General features: G+C 49.3%; 1 protein-coding gene and 1 pseudogene across 3 annotated transcripts in view; both read left to right on the plus strand.

The window, feature by feature from the left end:
• Positions 1 to 4,979, plus strand: part of CRISPLD2 (cysteine rich secretory protein LCCL domain containing 2) — an 89,025-nt gene extending 84,046 nt beyond the window's left edge. For both annotated transcript variants that reach the window (XM_001112988.5, XM_015126725.3), the window contains exon 15: positions 2,058 to 4,979. In XM_001112988.5, the coding sequence (XP_001112988.3) occupies positions 2,058 to 2,112 (55 nt within the window). In that variant the 3' untranslated portion in view covers positions 2,113 to 4,979. The remainder of the gene's footprint in view (positions 1 to 2,057) is intronic.
• Positions 4,980 to 11,868: 6,889 nt separating this feature from the next.
• LOC718541 (interferon-induced transmembrane protein 3 pseudogene) lies at positions 11,869 to 16,944 on the plus strand (annotated as a pseudogene). The gene is made up of 2 exons (XR_013411263.1): positions 11,869 to 11,925; positions 16,388 to 16,944. The product of XR_013411263.1 is annotated as an interferon-induced transmembrane protein 3 pseudogene (transcript).
• The last annotated feature ends 1,233 nt before the right edge of the window (positions 16,945 to 18,177 follow it).

Genomic DNA, 18,177 nt, shown 5'->3' on the forward strand with positions numbered 1-18,177 from the left:
AAGAGCTAAAAATTACAGAAGTCTAGGAAAGCAAGTATAAATCCTTCATGACCTGGAATGGTTTACTAGATATGATGCCAAAAGCACGATCTATAAATGAAAACAAATTGATAAGTTGAATTCTATCGAAGTTTAAAACTTTTATGCCTTAAAAGACACCATTAGGCCTGGCACGGTGGCTCCCACCCATAATCCCAGCACTTTGGGAGGCTGAGACAGGAGGATCACTTGGGCCCAGGAGTCTAAGACCAGCCTGGGCAAAATAGTGAGACTCTATCTGCACAAAAAATAAAATGTATCAATCAGGCATGGTGACATGCTACTCAGGAGGCTGAGGAGGGAGGATCGCTTGAGCCTAGGAGGTCAAGGCCGAAGTAAGCCATGATCATGCCACTGCACTCTGGCCTGGGTGACAGATCTTGTGTCTTTTTTTTTTTTTTTTGAGACGGAGTCTCTCTCTGTCACCCAGGCTGGAGTGCAGTGGCCGGATCTCAGCTCACTGCAAGCTCCGCCTCCCGGGTTTACGCCATTCTCCTGCCTCAGCCTCCCAAGTAGCTGGGACTACAGGCGCCCGCCACCTCGCCTGGCCAGTTTTTTTTTGTTTGTTTGTTTGTTTGTTTGTATTTTTTAGTAGAGACGGGGTTTCACCAGGTTAGCTAGGATGGTCTCGATCTCCTGACCTCGTGATCCGCCCGTCTTGGCCTCCCAAAGTGCTGGGATTACAGGCTTGAGCCACTGCGCCCGGCCAGACTTTGTGTCTAAAACAGTTTTTTAAAATTATCTAACAATGGATTGTGGAGATGATTGCACAACTGTATAAAATCTCTAAAAACCGTTGAATTGTACACTTAGAAAGGATACGTTTACAAGGTATATTACACTTGAGAAAGCTGGTTTGGTTTTTTTTTGAAACAGAGTCACACTCTTGCCCAGGCTGGAGTACAGTGGCAAAATCTTGGCTCACTGCAAATTCTGCCTCCCAGGTTCAAGTGATTCTCCTGCCTCAACCTCCAACTAGCTAGGATTACAGGGGCACACCATCATGCCTGGCTAATTTTTTTGTAGAGGCAGGGTTTCACCACGTTGGCCACACTGGTCTCGAACTCCAGACCTCAAGTGATCCACCTGCCTCGGCCTCCCAAAGTGGTGGGATTCCAGGTGTGAGCCACTGTGCCTGACCAATAAAGCTGCTTCTTTTTTTTTGAGACAAAGTCTCACTCTTGTCCCCCAGGCTGGAGTACAGTGGTGTGATCTCAGCTCACTGCAACCTCCGCCTCGCGGGTTCAAGTGATTCTCCTGCCTCAGCCTCCTGAGTAGCTGGGATTACTGGCGCCCACCACCATATCCGGCTAATTTTTGTATTTTTCATAGAGACGGGATTTCACCATGTTGGCCAGGCTGGTCTTGAACTCCGGACCTCAGGTGATCCGCCCGCCTCGGCCTCCCAAAGTGCTGGGGTTCCAGGTGTGAGCCACCACGCCTGGCCTAAGACTCTTTTTTAAAAATCGTCTTTGATTAGCTGAAGGATTTAACTCCTCTTGTGAGAGGGCGGTTGTTACTAGCAGTGGGACCCTGGGTAAATGACTTCATTTCCTGGTGTCTCCGTTTCCTCCCCTGTGAACGAGGGATAACAGCTCCCTCCGGAGGAAGGCGAAAGGCGGTGAAGCACCCGGCATATGCAGTAGTGCTGAGATAGCGCGTTAATCTCTCCCAAGACACCACTGTTCCGGTTGACAGGTGGTAGTGAAAGCAAGCAGAATTCTCCGAGGGTGAGTCCGATCCAGACAGACTGGGGCCAGCACATCCCTGAGTTCAAAGGAAATAACAGCCCTGACCTAGAATCAGACGGATGCTCATGTGCAAAGAAAATGGGACTTGCCAGCTGTTCTCAACCCAAGGCAGGCTCTGTTTCTGGTGGCTGTGGGGAAGCGTCCCTTGGCCATGGCTCTTCCACTAGGGGATCAAGAAGGGGACACCCAGGTCTCCCTGCCCAGCCAGAGTTCCTGCAGGAGGCCCTCCGGATCTCTCAGTAACGGGCCCTCTTTCTTCTTTTTCAGCCTGGGGACTCCTCGGGATGGAAAGGCCTTCCGGATCTTTGCTGTCAGGCAGTGAATTTCCAGCACCAGGGGAGAAGGGGCGTCTTCAAGAGGGCTTCGGGGTTTTGCTTTAATTTTTATTTTGTCATTGTGGGGAGGGGTATATGGAGAGTCAGGAAGCTTCCTTTGACTGATGTTCAGTGTCCATCACTTTGTGGCCTTTGGGTGAGGTGACATCTCATCCCCTCACTGAAGCAACAGAATCCCAGGGTGCTCAGCCGGACCCCTGGTGCCCAATCCTGCTGGGGCCCCGGGGTCTCCATCTGGGTGCCCTCTCTCCTTTAGAGATCTGACCTGTCTCTTAAAGGGGACAGTTGCCCAAAATGTTCCTTGCTATGTGTTCTTTTGTTGGTGGAGGAAGTTGATTTCAACCCCCCTGCCAAGAGAACAAACCATTTGGAGCTTGCAATTGTGAAGCATTCACAGTGTCGGAAGCGGCCTTTCGAGCAAGTGCCGGTGAGTTTCAGGAATGAGTAGAAGGTAGTTATTTAAAAATAAAAAGCACAGTCCGTCCCTACCAACAGAGAAAAATAGTTTTAATGTTTGCTGGTCAGACAGACAAATGGGCTAGAATAAGAGGGCTGGGGGTATGAGAGACCCCGGCTCTGCCCTGGCACGTGTCCTTGCTGGCGGCCTGCCACGGGCCCCCTTCAGTGGCCGCATTCAGGCCGGCTCTATACACAGCAGTGCTGGTTTATGTAGAGTTCAGCAGTCACTTCAGAGATGTATCTTGTCTTTGTCAGGTCCTTCGTCTTCATGGCCCACCTGTTTTCTGCCGTGACCTTTGGTCCCGTTGAGGACTAAGGATTAGGACCCTTTCTTTACCCCCTACCCGTTGTGGCTCCCACCCTGCCTCAGACTGGTTTACGTGTCCTGGTTCACACCCAGGACTTTTCTTTGCAAGCAATCCTGTTTGAAGCCCACTTCTTAACTCCTGGTCTCGTAAGGTTCCACTGAGATGAGATGTCTGGGAACAACCAAAGAAGGGCTGCTCTTTGCTCCTTTTAAAAATGACAATTAAATGTGCAGATTCCCCATGTACCCAATGACCTATTTTTTCAGCCGTGGGAGGAATGGAGTCTTTGGTACATTCCTCCCCGAGGTTAGCAGCTCAGTTTGTGGTTATGAAACCATCCTGTGGCCTCATGACAGTGAGAGATGGGAATATACTAGAAGGATCTCTTTTCCTGTTTTTGTGAAACGACTCTTGCCAAACGTTCCCGAGGTGCTGAGGAGTGTAGTACACCCTGGCTGCCATCACTGTATAAAAGTGCTTCATGAGCCCAGACCAAAAGCCCACAGTGAAATGAAATACCCTTTTGTAAATAGCATTTTTTTGCAGAAGGTAAAAATTCCACTCTCTACCACCAGGCCAGCCAATAGATCACTTTGGCGAATGCTAGTGTCAAATTTGATTCAAAATATTTCTTAGGTGAAAGAACTAGCAGAAAGCAAAAAAACTAAGATACCGTAGACTGGACAAGAAACTCTACCTGGGCACCTAGGTGATGCTTTCTTTCTTTGATTGCCTTTCTAATAAATGCAGAATCTGAAGGTAAATAGGTTTAAAACAAAACAAAAACCCACCCCTTTTAAGGAGTTGGCAAAAAGCAGTTCAACTCTGAGCCTGACTGAGCTAAAATTTGCAGGATTCTATCTGCGCTTTGTGCATTGTAGGCTAGTCGTAATTCATAGGTACTGACTCTTCAGCCCCAAATGTCGGAGAGGAAGAATTTGGTCAGCCTGTCAGGTTGTGAGTCCAGTTACCACCAAACATCTGGGAAACTTCTGGGTGCTGGGTGCTCTGCTGCTGGACTTTTGTGGCTGTGGCTGTGTCTGCAAGATAAATTAGATCGCCTTGTGTGGTTTGCCAAATTAGTGAGGAGTCCAGGACAATCCCAGTGGTCTCACTTCCAAAGCATCCCACCCAAGGGAGACTTGAAACTTCCAGTGTGAGTTGACCCCATCATTTAAAAATAAAGTCCCCAGGTTCCTTAACGCCTCCTTCACTGGGCCTTCCTAGCAGGATAGAAAGCCCTCGCCCAGAGCAGGACCTGGCTATCCTTTTTTTTCTTTTTTCCCCCCGCTTTGAGACCAAGTTTCACTCTGTTGCCCAGGCTAGAGTGCAGTGGCGTGATCTCCACTCATTGCAACTGCCGCCTCCCGGGTTCAAGTGATTCTCGTGCCTCAGCCTCCCAAGTAGCTGGGACTACAAACGTATGCCCGGCTAATTTTTGTATTTTTAATAAAGATGGGCTTTCACTATGTTGGCCAGGCTGGTCTCGAACTCCTTACCTCAGGTGATCCACCCACCTCGGCCTCCCAAAGTGCTGGGATTAAAGGCATGAGCCACTGCGCCCGGCCGTGGACCTGGCTGTCTTTATCATCCCCACAAACATTTTGAAACTGGAATATTTGTCTTCAGAAAATGGAAACAAGACTATAAATTATAAGCCCTGTCCCTAGCACCACCTCTCCTGTGTGTGGACTAGAGCTCCTCATGCTATCAGCACTTACCCTGTGTTTAAAAAGATCTTGCACCAAGCCAATGGCGTTCCTGGCTCTCCTGCCCCCAGAATGAACATTTTCGGCTTCCTTAGGAGTTTTGCCCTACCGTATTCCAAAGCGTGTGCTGGTTTCTCATATTGTCTGTAGGCTCACTCGGCCCGCAGTTTATGTGTGTGCTTTTTTCTATGAAAAATGATGTATTTTGCTACTTCCTGTGTACAAAGTTTTATTGTAAATGTTTTTTGTGCTTTGCATGAACAGGGGCCACGTTGTTGCAATTGTTTCAGTAAAACTGGTTTGATTTCTAAAATGTTCCTGTAACATATCTTTTATGAACAAATCTGAACAATTTGTGAAATAAAACTTTTAAAACCATCTTTCAGGCTCTGGCCTATTTTGTGTTGGCTGCTTCTCCTAGGATGTCTCATATACGCGGAGATGCCGACAGCCAGGGCCTGGTGGAGACCTCCACCCCATCCACGGGAAGGAGGGAGGAACTTGCCAAAATGCACATTCAGGCTCAGCAAGGCTGGGATGGGGCCAGGGACTGTCAATTTCTCACAAGATACTGGTGACGTGAATGCTGCCAGTCCCCAGATCACATTCTGAGTGGTGGCGGGCTCAAGGCCATTCTGTCATTGTCTAAGCTCTGGCTGCCCTAACAAAATACCATAGACTGGGTGACTTAACCCACAGAGAGATCTTCCTCACAGTTCTGGAGGCTGGAAGTCCAAGATCAGGGTGACAGCAGCGTTGGTTTCCTCTGAGGCCTCTCTTTGGTTTGCAGGTGGCTGCCTCCTGGCCATATCCTCACATGGCCTCTCCTCTGGGCATGTACACTCCTGGTGTCTCTCTCTCTTATAAGGACACTGGTCATACTGGGTCTGGGCCCCACCCTTAGGACCCATTTAACCTGCATTACCTCCTTAAAGGCCCTACCTTGAAATACACAGGCTGGCTCATGCCTGTAATCCAAGCACTTTGGGAGTCTGAGGCAGGAGGATCACTTGAGTCCAACAGTTCAAGAGCAGTCTGGGCAACATGGGGAAACCTTATCTCTACAAAAAAAATACAAAAATTAGCTGGGCATGGTGGCACACGCATGTAATCCCAGCTACTCGGGAGGCTGAGGCAGGAGAATTGCTTGAGCCCGGGAGGCAGAGGTTGCAGTGAGCTGAGATTGTGCCGCTGCACTCCAGCCTAGGTGACCAAGCGAGACACACACACACACACACACATACATACATACACACACGCACGAAATACATTGGGCGTTAGGGTTTGTTTTGTATGGTTACAATAAGGAAATGATCAAAGTACGATTTCACAAATCACACAGTTTATTGCTACACAGAGATTTTTTTCCCTTAGGTTCCCAGTGCTTAAACAGGGAGAGAATGAGACCCAACCTCACAGAGAATACACTCGACAAACGAAGCCCATTAACCCCGCAGTGAGTGGGTTCCAGAATGATCAAGGCCTACTTGCTCACTTAGGATGGCAGCAGGCCTCAGTTTGAGGTGCACCTTCTACCAGCTGTTCTCAGGGGCACTGTAAGGTCCCTGGTCCCTAGAAGGCAGTGCCAGCGTTGGCCAGAGGCTTCTGAGAGTAGCTCCAAGGCTGGCAGGGTGACCTGTCACAGCTGGAGCTCCCAGCCTTGGGAGAAGAGGCCGAGGGTGCAGCTGGCCACAGCCAGAGCTCCCAAGGTGGTCCATCCACTCGCAGGTCTGCGTGTGTTTGGAAGTCCAGTCGCGAGGGTCAGGAGCTCGCAGATGGGGTCCGATAAGGGGTGAGGCCACATTCTCCAGGGAAGAAGGGGGCGCATCAAGTTCTTAGCGCAGCAAAATGCGTCACTCATGTAGCAACCTGTGGAAGTGTCTGGAATCATTTCAAAGCCCTACAGGCCGGGCACAGTGTCTCATGTCTGTAATCTCAGCACTTTGGGAGGCCGAGGTGGGTGAATTCCTTGAGGTCAGGCGTTCGAGACCAACCTGGCCAATATGGTGAAACCCTGTCTCTACTAGAAATACAAAAAATAGTCAGGCATGGTGTCGGGCGCCTGTAATCCCAGCTACTTGGGAGACTGAGGCAGGAGAATGGCTTAAACCCAGGAGGTGGAGATTGTGGTGAGCCGAGATTGCGCCACTGCACTCCAGCCTGGGCAATACAGTGAGACTTTATCTCAAAAACAAAACAAAACAAAACAAACAAAACCCTACATGTTTGTTCAGGGTGGGAAATTTAGTACATAACAGTCACCTTCTTCCCAGGCATCAGCCCAAAGGCAGCCGCTTTTCACCCAGGCACAGTCACATCTCCCCGAGTGCCCCAATTCACTGAAGCCCCAGGACAATTTGGGAGCACGGGGCTGGCCTTTCCTCTCCCCGGTGAAGGCGCCTGCCTTCCTCTCAGGCTCTAGTGCGGTCTTTTTCCATGCATGGTGGGGATAGCTTTCCTCTTTAATAAATACCAGGCTTTTAAAATGTTGAGTAAGTTAAGATTGTGCAGGTCAATTGCAAAAATCACCAAGATTGGATAATAAGGGCTGATGTTTGTGAAACACTTCCAGTTCTGCCCACAGCATCCTCAATGGGTGGCATATGTCCTGTGACATACAGATGGTTACTGCTCCTAATATCATTATTTTGATCAATGCATTTGGCATTCCCTGCACTGTTTTCTCCTCTAAAACTGTCTCCCAAGCCTTCACTGCTTCAGCCACTGCTTTCCTGGCTTCTATGCCAGGGAAGGGAGGCCACTGCCCAATAGCAGGAACAAAGGGGTCAATGACAGCTTTTGAGTTTCTAAACTGACTTCTTGTTTGTTTGTTTGTTTTGAGACAGAGTCTCACTCTGTCACTCAGGCTGGAGTGTAATGGCGCAATCTAGGCTCGCTGCAACCTCTGCCTCCCAGACTCAAGCAATCCTCCCACCTCAGCCTCCCAAGTAGCTGGGACCACAGGTGCACGCCACCACGCGCAGCTAATTTTTGTATTTTTTGTAGGGACGGGGTTTGGCCATGTTGCCCAGGCTGGTCTCGAACTTCTGGGCTCAAACGATCCTCCCATCTCAGCTCCTCAAAGTGCTGGGATTACAGGTGCAAGTCACCACACCCCACCTGTTTGTTTTTTAATTTTTTCATTTTGACACAATTTCAGACTGGCAGAAAAGTTGCAAGAAGAATACAAAGAATTCCCATATACATTTCATTCAGCTTCCCAGACGCTAGCATTGGATTGCATGGTCATTTTCTTCATGTATCTCATCTCTAAATTATTTAAGAGAGAATTGCAGGCATCACTCTCCTTTTATCTCAATACTTTGAGTGTATATTGCCTAAGAATGAGGACATTCTCTTACATAGCCATGATATAATTCTCTAAATCAGGAAATTAACATTAGTGCAATATATCATCTAATCTATAGACTTTGTTCAGATTTTACCAGTTGTCTCAGTAACGTCCTTTATGGCAAAAGAAAATCTCAGGTCATGAGGTATATTCAGTTTTCTTTTTTTTTTTTTTTTTTTTTTGAGACAGGGTCTTCATCTGCTGTCGTCCAGGCTGGAGTACAGTGGCGCAATCAGGGCTCACTGCAGCCTCGATCTCCTGAGCTCAAGAGATCCTCCCGCCTTAGCCTCTGGAGTAGCTGGGATCACAGGTATGTGTCAACATGCCCGACTAATTTTTGGTTTTGGTTTTGGTTTTATTTTTTTTATAGAGATGGGGTTTCGCCATGTTGCCCAGACTGATCTCAACTCCTGAGCTCCACTGATCCTTCCACCTCGGCCCCCCAGAGCCCTGGGATTACAGGTGTGAGCCACTGCACCTGGAAGCTTTCATATCTTTTTAGTATCCTTGCATCTGGAATTGCTTCTTAGTTTATCTTTGTGGGTTTTTTGTGTTTTTTTTTTTTTTTTGGTACAGTGGCATGATCTCAGCTCACTGCAACCTCTGCCTCCCAGGTTCAAGCGATTCTCGTGCCTCAATCTCCTGTGTAGCTGGGACTACAGGCGTGTGCCACCATGCCCAGCTAATTTTTATAATTTTAGTAGAGCTGGAGTTTCGCCATATCGGTCAGGCTGATCTTGAACTCCTGACCTCAGGTGATCAGCCCGCCTCAGCCTCCTAAAGTGCTGGGATTACAAGTGTGAGCCACTGGCCCCAGCCTATCTTTGCCTTTTATGATGTTGACTTTTTTAGTTAAAGATCGCTGGCCAATATTTTGAAGAATGTCCTTGAACCTGAGTTTGTCTGGTGTTTCTTCGCCATGAGGCTCAGGGTTTACACTTTTAGCAGATGCCCTAGGGGAGACACTGTGTCCTTCTCCATGGCTCATATCAGAAGCCGTGTCTGTCTGTCCCATTCCTGCAGCTGCTGACTCTGATGGCTTGGCTGAGGCACTAGCAGATCTCTACACTGTGAATTTCCTATTTATTTAGAGACAGGGTCTGACTCTGTTGCCCGGGCTGGAGTGCTATGGTATGAACGTGGCTCAATGCAGCCTCCACCTCCCCTGGCTCAGGTGATCCTCCCACCTCAGCCTCCTAAGTAGCTGGGACCATAGGTGTGTGCCACCGTGCCTGGCTAATTTTTTGTATTTTTGGTAGAGACGGGGTTTTGCCATGTTGTCCAGTCTGGTCTTAAACTCCTGGGCTCAAGCATTCCACCTGCCTCAGCCTCCCACAGTGCTGGGGTTACAGGTGTGGGCCACCGTGCCTGGCTTCTGGTTTTTTTTACACTAAGTAATTATCTTCTGGAGAGATGTATTGAGACTACATAAATAGCCTATTCCCCATAAAACCTTCGCCCACTAGTTTTTGCCTCTATTGATGATTCTTTCTTGAGACAAGTATTTTATGATGGTTGCCAAAGGTGAACTTTCTAACTCCACTACTCTTTCTGCATTTATTAGTTGGCATTGTACTGTAAGGAAGAGATTTCCCTTTTCCTCCGTTTATTTAGTTGCATGCACACATGCACGTGTGTGTATACTGATATATGGGTATGTTATATAATTGATAGATATCATATTTTATATGTGTATCGTATAGATATACAATCTCTATCTAGATATATATGTATATATGAGATATATAGATGTAGATATGATTATATCATTGATCTATAATATACACACACATATACATTGGCATGGACTCAGGAATTCTTATTTTATGCAGTGGATTAAAATGCTTTCCTATCAGTTTTATTTGGATGTTCAAACTGTCCCAGATTTGGACAGGGGAGCTCTGTCCAGCTGGCTCCATGTCCTCCCAGTGCGGCCCATCAATTCGAGGACTTCCTGACTTTCTGGCACAACAAGATGTTCCTGGCTCATCTTGTACTTTCCCTGCCCAGCCCTGGAATCAGCCATTTCTCCAAGGAGCCCTGGTTCCTTCTGGTGGAGAATGGTGTCTAAATAGGAAAAAAAGAAAAAAAAACTGGCAGAGAAAACAGGTTGAGGGAAGAGATGCTTGTATCTCAAAAATAACAGATTTGGAGAGAGTCTGGTTCCTCACCCCATACAGACCTGATGATGGAGAGCAAAAGCCTAAACCCGGATGCTGGCAATGGTCTGAGGGGCTCCCCAGACCTATGAGGCAGGACCCCTCCCCATGTAGAAACTTCAAGTATCTGACACTCACTTTCCCAGACTCCCTTGCAGCTTGGGTACCATGTGCAAGGAGTGGGGTCCAGAAAGCTCTCAGGGGAGCGGTGGGGGCTTCAGGGGCAGCATGTGGGAATGCCAAATTTAAGCAAAATAAAATAATAATAAAACATGGTATGGGACAGGCTTAGCCACAAAACGTATTTATTGCTTATCTGCAGTTCCCGTTGAACTGGCCTGCTGTTAATATGGCACCCCCAGTGTGGGTCTAATAGGAAAGCCCGGGCTCCCACCCCAGGGGGCTGCATGGAGCCATAGCGCTGCCACCAAGCAGGCGGGTCCCCTCAGACAGCTCCGTGGCAGGACCTGGGAGCCACTCCTGGCTGCAGAGCTTCCCTGCTTGGTCCTCCAGCTCTCCCTGAGATTCTGTGGGATCTTCAAGATCCTTTTAACAAATCCCTTTTCCACTTAAATGAACTAGGGGTTCTGGAAAGAGTCACCTGCTCCCACCTCTCACAGAGACAAATCCAGCTGGGAAAAGGGAGAAAGTGCCAGGTCAGTTCTGGAAAACCAAAGAGGAGAAGGGGCCTGTTCCACATTTCCACTCAGAACCTGCAGTATTCCCCACCTCCACCATTCCTCCACCCTGCAAGCTGAATCTCTCTCGGGACAGGGGTCTGGGAGGGAGTCCAGGGCAGAGCAAGCCTGAAGCCGCCCAGTGAGGCAGCAGTGCCCTGGATTGGTGTGGGAGGGCTGGCAGAGGCTCCCATGCCCCCAAAAGAGAGAGCCAAGAGATCCTGAAGGGGATCTCCACAGGGAAAGGGCACGGGTGGGAGACATCTCAGCAGATGCCGCCACAGAGAACATAGCAATGACACCTTGTAGCTAGTGCTCTCCTGGACAAATGGCACCATAATCTGATAGCTCCTTGCAGACCAGGGATGCTATATGCACCCTGATCCAATTATGCTTTGGGAGGCTGAGGCAGCAGAATTGCTTGAACCTGGGAGGCGGAGGTTGCAATGAGCTGAGATCACACCACTGCACTCCAGCCTGGGTGACAGAGTGCGACTCCATCTCAGAAAGGGAAAAAAAAAAAAAAAAAAAAGAGGAGAGGATTGGAGAAAGGGTTAATGAACCAGTCCAGGGAGAGTGATGTGGATAAGAAGGACGTCCCAGCCTGTCCGGGTCTGGGTGGTCCGTCAGCACCTTCCAAGGAAGAGTCTTTTACGTGGGCAGAGCCTTCGGCGGCAGACGCCAGGCACTTACCACAGTGACAGCAAGACAGTGTCTGTTAAGACGGCCGGTTCAAGCTGGGGAAGTCCTGCTCTCTTTATGGCCACAGAGTCTCTGGCGGGGACTGAGAGAGGAAGAGAGTGTGCCCGGGATTCCTTATCTGGATAGGCGCAGTCTTTGTGGATTGGGGAAAACATCTGGTCCCTGTTATCATGATGCCTTTTGAAATGTAGGACGGAGTCTTTTTCCAGGATGGAGTTACTTATGTCAAGGATGCTCTCTGCAGTGCCTATATCCAGTGCCACTTTGAAGAACGAATGAGCGAATGAATGAACATGGCACCAACCCTGGAGGAGCGAGTGTGGACACTGGTCTCGTTCTCTGATCTCAGCAGCTCCAGGCTGTAGGTCGGGATGTGTATGGCTGTAAACCGCTGCTCCATGGAGGACGAGAGGCCGCCAAGTGTGACTTCCTGGGTAGGAAAGACAGGTGCCTGTGCTTCCACCTGCTCAGCACTGGGGAGAAGAGAGCTTGTTTCTGTGACTCCCCTTTCTGACTTTTTGCCCGGGCCTTTCGACGTTTTCCTGTTAAATGAAGGGCTAAAAGGAGGCAAAAAGTAAATGGGGCGGATTTCTCCCGAGTGAGTTGACAAAGAGCATGGGGAACCAGGAGCCTCCTTGAGTTTCAACCTCCTCCCTCCTCGCCGATCGCCTTGCCTGGCGGGCTGGGCTCAGGAAACTGATGGAGAAAAGGGGCTCTGTGTCTCCTCCATGTGTGCATGTGTGCATGCGTGTGTGTGTGTGCATGTGTGCATGCGTGTGTGTGTGTGCATGTGTGCATGCGTGTGTGTGCATGTGTGCGTGTGTGTGTGCATGTGTGCATGCGTGTGTGCGCGCATGTGTGTATGCGTGTGTGCATGTGTGTATGCGTGTGTGTGCGTGTGTGTGCGTGTGTGTGCATGTGTGTATGCGTGTGTGTGTGCATGTGTGCGTGTGTGCGTGTGTGCATGTGTGCATGTGTGTATGCGTGTGTGTGTGTGTGTGCATGTGTAACGGGGGAGCCCAAGGGAAAGGAAGGGGGTAAAACATGAATACATTTCTAGTGACTGAGCCACTGTGTCCCTGGGCCCAGAAAGAGTGTGATGCAAGCTGCATCTTGAAGATGGTGTGATCGAAACCAGACAGCTACTCTATTTCCAAAGTGCCCCATCTTACCTGTGCCAGGCATTGTCTTCAGCTCTATAAATATTAATTTCTTTTATTGTTTGTTTGTTTGTTTTGAGATGGAGTTTTACTCTTGTCGCCCAGGCTGGAGTGCAATGGCAGTGATCTCAACTCACTGCAATCTCCGTCTCCCAGGTTCAAGCGATTCTCCTGCCTTAGTCTCCCGAGTAGCTTGAATTACAGGAGGCCACCAACACACCCGGCTAATTTTTAGTAGAGACAAGGTTTCACCATGTTGATCAGGCTAATCTCAAAACCCTGACCTCAGGTGATCCACCCACCTCGGCCTCCCAAAGTGCTGGGATTACAGGTGTGAGCCACTGTGCCTGGCCTAATATTAATTTCTTAATCCTCATAGCAACTCCATGAGGTAGGTGTCATTTTTATCCCCATTTCACAGATGAAGAAACTGAGGCACAGAGAGGGTAAGTGACTCACGCAAGTTCACACAGGCTGGAGGGAACAGAACTGGGATTTGAGCCTGAGACACCTGGTTCCTGGGGCCTTCAATTGCATAACGCACTCAATCCTCCAAAGCTGTCCCAGGATAGCTCTCAGGCCCCAGACTCCTGGGTCAACACCAGCAGCACAGTCATGAAGAACATCACATCAAGAAAGATACAAAAGCATCAGTCGGGCGTGGGGCACACCTGTCGCCCTAGCTGCTCAGAAGGCTGAGGCAGGAAGATGGTTTGAGCCCGAGAGGTGGAGGCTGCAGTGAGCTATGATCCCGCCACAGCACTCTAGCCTGGGTTACAGAGCAAGACCCTGTGTCGAGAAAATGACAATCAATTCAATTCAAGGCAGATACTAATCGTCCCCAGATCACTGGCTCTGTGCTCAGCAAACTTTATCACAAGGGCAGCGATGTGGATCAGAGTGACGATCACTTCACAGATGAGACACTTCACTCCCTGCCTGCCGCCCAGATGCTAAGGAGGGAGAAGCCAAGTCTCAGCCTTCGACGGCTCCTTCCCTTCCAGACTGCGTGGGTTGGTTTTTCCTCTAGCTGCTTTGCCAATTCAAGAGCAACAAACCCCACCACCTGCCATGTACTAAGAGGAAAATTATTTTTTTTGAAACAAAAGGACACCGAATACAGCAGGGACACCCTGAGGTGTCGGCAGAGATGGGTCCCAGCTTGGAGTGGCCACAGGCGCTCCTGTTTGACCCCCCAGTGGCCCCTTCATGTGGAATTTCTCCACTGTCCCCAGGGACTTGGGGACCTAACCCCAAAGTGTAGTCAAGGAAAGGGAGTTTAGATGCTGCCAGTGTCTCCGGGCTGCCTGTGTGGCCTCAGCTTACCTCGTCAGCTGTCTTTCAAAACTGCCCCGGTGGCTCGCTCACCAGTCAGTGGTGACAAGAGACAATTTGACAGTCGTAAGAGTGGGAGGGTGTGGGCCTCGCTGCAGGCTGGGAGTCACGCAGCAGAAGAACACCGGGGGCCAGGGCTGCCTTTGGCAACCGCAGTTCCCCTCCCAGCTCAGGAAGCAAGGCCTGAAGGGATTTTCGGGGACTTGTGTCTCTAGTCCTTTCTGCTCAGCTGTTTCCCCAGTACCTCTCTTTAGACTAAGAGCCAGCTCTATTTCTCCAATAACAAAATGAGGGTGATGGTGCCATCCTCAGCACTTAGGGTGGCAGATGCCAGAATTGGGTGGGTGTTCAGAGATGCATCCTGCGAGTCACGATGCCGCCCTAACATCATGTTTGTGGATGTGCAATGAGAGCTTTCTCATTCATTCTATCAACAAATGAGGTTCTCAAGTGACTGCTCACAGCACCAGAGATAGAGCGGTTCCCAGATCAGGGGAGGGGTAAACAAGAGCCCCACAAATAGTAGCGGTAGTCAGTGGCATGTGGCGTTGAAGCGGGGGATTTTGTGTGTAAAGACAGGGAGGCTTCCTGGAGGAGGAATCTGGTCTTTATCTTAGGAGCAATGGCCACAGTCATAGAAGTGTTCATCAAGGGTGCTGGGATGAGATTTGCATCTCCAAGGCTCCTTCTGATGGCAGCATGGAAAAGGGGTAGACAGGTCCAGCGTAGAGGCAAGGAGACGAGGTGGAGGCTGTTTCCCAGCCCAGGTGAGAGATTTCAGCAGCTCAGACTGGGATGGTGGCCACTGGGATGGAGAGAAGCTGGTAGAGAGATACTGAGGCAGAGTCACTGGCTTGGGAGTACACAGGCTTTGGGGAGAGGGAGAAGGCAGGGTCAGATGCCTCCCGGTTATCTGGCTTCACGAAGCTGGACCGGCGGTGTTGTCAATCAATGCAGGTACCTTTGGGTTGAAGAAGGAGGTAGAAAGAAAAATCGTGGCCATAGTAAATTTTAAAAAAAATAGAAAGTATAATCTACAATATGACAGCATCTTTGTTTTAAAATGTACAGAAAAAAGACTGAAAGGAAGTTTACTACAGATTAACGAGGTTCTCTCTGAACAGGGGATTGTTTTCTTTCTGCTTTTCTCCATTTCCCAAATTTTCATTAATGATCACATACAATATTACAATTAGGGAAAATCGCACTTGAGAAAAGCATCGTATATTTGACCAGCTCTGGAGAAATCCACGCCTTTGATAGAGGTAGCTTTTCCATTTTTTCAGAGCAGGGAGCAGACAATCCCAGTGCTGGGACTCAATGACCCTTAGTTAAACCTCACCCATTTCCAAGATGATTTGCCAGACAGGCACAGCCTCACACGAGGAGCCTCTCAGAAGAAGTTTTTGTTGTTGTTGTTGTTTTGTTTTGTTTTGTTGCTCCATTTATTAAATCTGGGTTTGTGCATCATGTTCTGAATTATAACAGTTCATTGTAAGGTTTTTTTTTAAGTTCAATATTATATTTTCTGTCTTTCTCCCAAAGAAACATTTAAATGAAACCACAGGATGAAGTTGACATTTGCTTGCAACTTCTGGGCCTTTTAAAAAATAAGAGGAGCTCCCTTCCCTGGCTTCGAAAGGGTAAAGGGGCGTTCTGTTTTGTTTCACTTCTGGATTCGGGTAGAGAAGAACCACTTTGAAGAAACCGCCACCATAAATCCCGTCTGCTTGCTTGGGAAGAACGGTTGGCTGGGGTCCTTTTAAGCTGGGAGCATGAGAAGCTGGAAATGGTGTGGGGCTTCCCTGACACCCAGGAGCCATCAGGAAGAACACAGATGCATTCCAGGGGAGATAAACCGAGCTGCTCCCCAAGCGGGGGGCGGGGGACTGGGGGTGGGGAGGCAGGGAGCAGCAAAAGCTCTGCCTCTGCACCGCCAGCTGCCAGCTGCGTCTTTCTAGGGCACCACCTGTGCCTCTGAGTTCTCCAACTGAACCAGGCTGAGACTCAGCCACCAAGTGTAGGGCATTAGTTGGGTTCTTGCTCCCAGAGCCCAGAGCTAAGTCATTAGGCATGGGAGGTGGCTGTGCATGCATGGAGGGTCAAGCTCTTCTGCCTCGACTAAACAAATAGTAATAATAGAAGTAGTAGTAACAGTAGTAATAATGATAGCAGCAGTAACAGTAATAGCAGTAAGTGGTGGTTGTAGTAGTAATACTGCTATTAGTGGTAATAATCCTAGTAATAATAGTAATATTAATAATAGCATTAGTAACAGTAATAATGGAACTGGTAATAATAGTAGAAATAGCAGTGGTGATAATAATGGTCATCAGAGGAGAACCATCCCAACAACCTGAGCACAGCTGGTCTTCACTGGACACCATGAGCCGCTGTCCAGACCTTTTTCACTCCCACCAACACCGGCCGCTCCACTAACTATGAGATGCTCAAGGAGGAGCAAGAGGTGGCTGTGCTGAGGGCGTCCCACAACCCTGCTCCCCTGATGTCCACCGTGATCTACATCCGTTGCAAGACCTCTGTGTCCAACCATGTCGTCTGGTCCCTGTTTAACACCCTCTTCATGAACTCCTGCTGCCTGGGCTTCATAGCATTGGCCTCCTCCGTGAAGTCTAGGGACAGGAAGATGGTTGGCGACCTGACCAGGGCCCCAGCCTGTGCCTCCACCGCCAAGTGCCTGAACACCGGGCCCTGATGGTGGGCATCCTCGTGACCATTCTACTCATCGTCGTCCCAGTGTTGATCTTCCAAGTCTATTGAAAGATCAGGAGGCACCATCCAGGTCAGGAGCTCTGCCCACGCCCTGTCTCCCATGTGCTCCACCTGCCATTCCTTCTCCTGCCCCCAGAGCCAAGTCCTGTATCAGCCCTTTATCCTCACATGCTTTTCTACGACGGCATTCAATAAAGTCCACGTGTTCCTGGAAAAATAACTAAATAATGGTCATCATAATACTAACACTAGCAATGGCAGCAGCTATCATTTAGTGTCCTCTGCATCCCAGACACCCTTGTAAGCACATTCAGAGACAAACGCATTTAATCTCCAAGACACCTGTGAGGAAGGCAATATGTTACCACCTCAGTTCACAGATAAAGAAACTGAGGCACAGGGCTTTATGTGATTTGCCCAAGGTCTCCCCACTATTAAAAGACAGGGCCACCAGGCAGTGGCTCACTCTTGTAATCCCAGCACTTTGGAAGGCCAAGGCCAGAGCATCACTTGAGTCCAGGAGTTGGAGATCAGCCTGGGCAACATGGCAAAACCCTGTCTCTCCAAAGAATACAAAAATTAACCAGGTGTGGTGACGTGCACCTGTGGTGCCAGCCACTTGGGAGGCTGAGTTGGGAGGATCACTTGGGCCCAGGAAATCGAGGCTGCAGTGAGCCAAGATCGCACCACTGCACTCCAGCCTGGGTGACAGAATGAAACCTAGTCTCAAAAATAAATAAATAAAGAGGCAGGACCAGGACTTGAATCCAAATCTGTGTCACTTCAGAGGCCCCATGTGCCCTTTCATCCAAACCGGTGGTTCTCCTGCAGCTGCCCACAAGTCCCTGGAAACATCTCAGCGTCTGTGCCGCACCTTCGGGGACTCAGCTACAGTCTAGGCTGAGTGCCCATACATGGAGGACCCAGCTCTTCTGCCTCAACTAAACCAACAGTACCAGTAGAAGTAGTAGTAGTGATAACAGTAGTAGTAGTGATAACAATGGCAGTAGTGATAGTAGCTATAGTAGTGGGGGCAGTAGTAGTGATAGTGCCATGAGTGGTAGCTGTGGGATTTTGTTGGGGGTCACTTGGTATTGGAATCTGCCTCTTGCTGCCCTACACCAGGGGTTCTCCTGCACCGGCCTGGATCTAAATCCCTTAACGGGCTCGTCAAAATACAGATCGCCAGGCCCAGCCCCAGCCCCAGAGCATCTGACTCAGGAGTTCTGGGGCGGGGCCTGAGAACCTGCATTCTAACAAGCTCCCAGGGGATGCTGATTGGGCTGGCCCGGGAATCCTGCTCTGTGAGCCACTGCTCTGGGCCAATCCTTCCTCCCTGGAGGAAACTCCATCACGCACATGAGCGCATATGTTCATTCAACCCTCACTCAGCACTCAGCACTCAGCACGGGCCAAGCGCTGTGCTAAGCACAGAGGGTGATGAGGCAAAACAGACAA

Source organism: Macaca mulatta, chromosome 20 (assembly GCF_049350105.2).
Source record: "Macaca mulatta isolate MMU2019108-1 chromosome 20, T2T-MMU8v2.0, whole genome shotgun sequence".
In the NCBI taxonomy this organism is placed as follows: Eukaryota; Metazoa; Chordata; class Mammalia; order Primates; family Cercopithecidae; genus Macaca; species Macaca mulatta.